Raw genomic sequence first — 5,034 nt, forward strand, 5'->3', positions numbered from 1 at the left:
CACATAGGGGGGGCGAACCGAAAAAGGCAGATTTTCGGAGCGGACCAATCTTCCGTGCCGCCCCCCCCCCCCCTTACTCTCTCTCTATAAAAAAGCCTCGAGCTGGTTAGATGCGTGGGGCAGAGGGCTCGTAGTACCCCCTTTGATTGATCCAGCCTTTTCTTCGCTTCGGTAAAACTGCAGAATACAACTGAAGAGTACTTCTCTAATGTGTAATATTTGACAAACTATAATCTTATAAGAAGGTCAAAGGGAAGGTTTGGAGATGAAAATTATAGAAGATAAATGTCCATGTGAGTAATGCAAGTAGTTGGATCTTTCATTTTGTTTTAGCTCTTATTTTTTCCAGGAATGTTTAACTTTTGTAGTAAGTTGTCAACCCTGTCTAAATCGACTCTAATAATTGCTCACTTACAAATGCAAGAAGCTTAGTGAAGTATATATACATCAATACTGATTGGAAAGTCTTTGTTACACTCAGGTATAAATTTGATATGCTATTGATGATGATGATAATTTGTAGAATGCCTTAATGCTACAAACTTGACTTTGTTAATTTGAATCATTAACAGAGTGTAGAAACATGAATCAGTTTTAAGCTTTTATTGTAACTGTATGAAAAATAAAGTTCTCTGGGGTATCCTTCTAAATCATGAAATGTGTTTTATATTCTCTTTTTGGAGTACCTTGCAGTCTTTTTCTAAGAACTTACTGTCATTGATGCTCTCATCATACATTTGCATTCACATGAAAGTTTGTTTAAATTATTTTGAATAATCTTCAGCTTTTAATGCATCTAGGTGGTAAACTTCAATGGTATTGTCTTAGTTGAGTTCGTCGGGCCTCGGTGTGGGCGCTGACAAGCTCAGACACCCACATAGGAAATGACAACTAAAATCTTGAAATGTCTTGCTACTATAGTAGCTCAATAGTCCCTTGGCCAGGTATCCTTTAATAGATGTCATCTTCAGCATGTTAACCTTTTCTATTTTAATGGCTCCTGAAACAAAATCTGCATGAGTACTATTTAAAGCTTATAGGAGTTTAGATTAAGATATATGTAAGATGATAAAATGAATCTTTATGATATTGGTTATGGCCTAAAGTCTAAAAAAGATAAGGACTAAATTAACATGTCAAGGAGCGATAGACCATTTATGTATGTTGTGTTAGCATTGGCGATGGTCTTTTGGATTTGCTGTGAGCCTAAAAATTTAAGCCAAACATGTCAATCAAGAAGAAGGCTTTAAATTTAAGACACATTTTCGAGGTTCTTTGCAAGATTAAGTGCTTTATTATCATGTAGGCAATTTGAAATCTCCTCGCGGTCTATTTAAAAAAGAGAACGAATTTATCTGAGAAAGGTAAAATGAGACATCTAAATTACAGGATCGAGAAACTTGATAAATGATTCTCTATCATTGGGTTGAGTTACACATAGGTGGTTTGGCAAATTCAGGCATACCTGCTACAAAGATTGCTCTGGCTTTGGGTGCTTCCTTTTGGAAATTGATCAAAATGAGAATTTGGGACCAACACTTATACTATATAAAATATACTTGAAATTTAAGCCTCGCCACTTCACCTATGTTCTTTTACAATGACTTACTGAGTTGTCTTCCTTGATCGGTTTAGACGGGTGGTTTGAACTCTAATTCTAAAGGCACCTGCTACCCTTTTAACAATTCAAAGTGTGAATTTTTTTTTGAGTAAGAAAAAGTTCAATGAATTACTTCTTCTCAAATTTACTGCTACGTTTGGTTAACTAAAAATGAACTGAAAATCTCTTATTATGTGCTCTCTATGTGGACTTAATAATTGATGTGTCACTGAAGTCCAGTTCTGGTGATGCATTCTGAAAAGCTCACTGAATCTGCTTTTACTTCTTAATCTGTTGGCTGCTAAGTAACATATTTGTTGGGGCTTCCACTGTAACTCAAGTTCAAAAAACTTTGTAGTTCTAGAAATGAACTCTTACAATACATCCAAACAAGGAACTATTAGAAATTTCAGACCTTGAGGAATATTACATTCTCATAAGGATTCTTTTCTAATAAGCTACTATATATAGTAGATCTTGTACTCACAATCTTCCCATCCTTGAAGTCCTGATTACTCATAATCTTCACTTGATGTGAAGAATAAAATGTATGTTCCAAGGAACTTCCAACTCCAGCAATTTTGTACTAATAGGGCCTCCCTGTAAGAACATATCGAAGAAAAGCATATAATTTGTTCCCTTATGTTTCCTTTTGCTGAAATAGCTTTCATAATCCACTGCAAAATACCATTCTTTTGAAAAATAAAGTAGTTCATTCTTTATGGATTCACAATACACACATATGTACCATCGCACGAAGCTGATAAGATTTTGGACTCTTCTTTTTGAGTGATAACTTTAATTTGTTGTTCATAACAATTTAGAATTTTCTGTAAATGCAGTAGCATCCTTCAGTTCCTTTCAACAGCTTTTGTAGATGTATATATTACAAATTTTTTTATACGACACTACATTTTAATGATTCTGTTAAGAGATCATTTCATCAATTGTATGAATTCATTCTTCATATATCACTGTCAATAATATTTTCGTTTTCCGTTTTACTGATAATTTCAAATGTTGTTTAGTATCTACAAATCATTGCTAATAGACTTCTAATATTTCCTAGCTTTTTTGATTCTTTGAAGTAGCTGTTTGCATGGTGTGGATATTCTGAAAGCTGAGTAGTGGAGATATGTGATTTATCAGCCTCTATGCAAGTGAGAGTTGTCTTTTGATGGAATTCTTCCATCAGGCACTATCAACGACACTGATAAGTTCAGATGTAGGAGTTGGACAAGATTCCCAGTCTATGAAACTTATTTTCGTCGGGAATCGCCCTTTTATGCTAGCTCTGTTGGGAGATAAATATGGCGATTCAGTTGAAGCATGGGACTGTTTGAATGAGAATACATGAATAAGTATGAAGATAATACAAATATCTGCGATTTTCCTTTCTTAATTTGAAGGAATGAAAATATAGAGCCTACATCTGATGTGTAAATTTTAGTGTTGGGCCCGTGCGCAGCACAGGCATCACCATCTAGTTAAAATATAAAAGGTATATTCGAAATCACATCATATTATAACGTGCATTTAACGTAATTAATCCTATATGATATTATCTGATCAATTCCAAAGTGACTTTTCAAATGAGCACTTGATTAATTTCTTTTGATGGATGAATAACTCAAACCCCTGAAAAAATGGAGTAATAAAAGGGAGAAACAATCGGCAAAGTTCTAGTACATGGTAGAGCAAGGACAATGGGAAGAGCAGAAGCTCCTAGAAACTTTATCATTCTTCTTCTGGTTCTCTCGAGAAGTTTCCACATTTCCCCTGCGATCAGAAACTAAACCCCATTTGAACATTTCTAAGCACAAAATCACACATTCCAACATTTAGTAAAATACTTTTTTTTTTAAAACTGTTAAATACGACAGATATAAAGGAGTTGTTGAGTTGCAAGAAATGAATCTTTTGAATTGTGTAGAATTTGCATTCTTTAGCTTGGTATTAAAATTACAATTACCTAACAAATTTAAAAAGGAGAAGGATTGGTTATAGCAACAAAACTACAGATGCTCTTCTTATATGTTGCCTTCTCCTGTCCCTGATATCAATAGTTTGGCAAATTTATCCTATCATTAGCTGAGGAGATCGACCCTCTTCAACTTAGCTGTTTAATCACTGTACTGATCTACAATTGGCTAAGGAACCGCAAGTTTACACATTCCTTAATATTATCTCTGAAACCAAAGGCAGCAAACCAATTATTTGGCATGTAAAGAGGAACTGATTTCCTATAGCCACCTCACAAAATTAAAGAGCAACCACAGAAGGAAAAGCAAAATCAAACTAAATAAGCGTCTAAAAACTGTTTAAATGATGTAATACAAACATACTTGTTAACCATCACGCATACCACCCAACTCTCTAGTAATAGACCACACTCTGTTTCTTATCGATTAAACACCAAGTATATCATGTGAAACTGAGCTATACTGACCACTCAAAGTCTCAAACCATGTCACAGCCACCAGCAAGAGGAATGTTGATATCGCACACTAAATTTTACATTAAATGCATACATTGGAGAAATGTTCAGCTCATGGAGTTACTTTTCTTTATTTTTTATCTTGCTTTTGTTCGCACAAATTTATGAAGTTACAACCAGCATCTATTGGATAAACATATGAGTTGTTCAAGCATCTGTGATGTACAAAAGATAGCATCACGACTAAGAGAGAGGAATACTAGTAGAACAAAATAAAAAAAGTTCACTGATTTAATAGCAAAAAAGAAAACGTGCTTGAGAAAATCTCATATAGGATTGAGTTAATGATTTTTAGAATGTTGGACTCTTAATATTTTCTAATTTGCCTTCACATAAGCCATATTTAAATGTCAGACTTCAGAGTCTCTTTTACAATCGTATCCATCACTGCTGGGTAAATCTCATTGGAAACTACTACTACTACTGTCACAAGGGACAAGTCATTTTAAGCCAAATTACTACATTGACCAGTACATCTCATTGAAAACTAATACTACTTCCACTATTTATGACTTCCTGCCATAGAAAAGCTTTACTTTTACAATTTCCTTCTATAAGGACAAAAAATGATATAAATAAAAGCTACTTTACTTTCTTCTAACTGTGATTTGGTATCTTGACATATAAACACTTCAAATTTTTTTTTGTAAGAGGTCAAGTTTATTGCTGAGACGTTTGATATATCAAAATGCACAATAAAATGATTGTCTCACAAGGCTCCAAACATGTAGTTGAAGAATTTAGAAGGCAAATATTTGGAAACAAAAATTAGAAAAGTCGTATACTCCTTATTCCACTTTCCAAGGATTTTCATGGAGAAACTAATAAATAAAATACTATAAATTTAATTTTGAGATTTGTATTCTTTTAGCCTTTATTGTTTGGGATTCTATTAACATTGCATGTTCTCTGAGAATGTCTTCAACCACTAATTTTG

At 33.8% G+C, this 5,034-nt stretch overlaps 1 protein-coding gene across 1 annotated transcript in view; it reads left to right on the forward strand.

Moving 5' to 3' along the window:
* The window catches only part of LOC132617763 (serine/threonine-protein phosphatase 5-like), a 5,861-nt gene extending 2,728 nt beyond the window's left edge, over positions 1 to 3,133 (forward strand). Inside the window, exon 5 of the mRNA XM_060332837.1 lies at positions 2,692 to 3,133. Coding sequence (XP_060188820.1) covers positions 2,692 to 2,724 — 33 coding nt within the window. The 3' untranslated portion in view covers positions 2,725 to 3,133. The remainder of the gene's footprint in view (positions 1 to 2,691) is intronic.
* The last annotated feature ends 1,901 nt before the right edge of the window (positions 3,134 to 5,034 follow it).

This window comes from Lycium barbarum, chromosome 11, assembly GCF_019175385.1.
Source record: "Lycium barbarum isolate Lr01 chromosome 11, ASM1917538v2, whole genome shotgun sequence".
NCBI lineage: Eukaryota > Viridiplantae > Streptophyta > Magnoliopsida > Solanales > Solanaceae > Lycium > Lycium barbarum.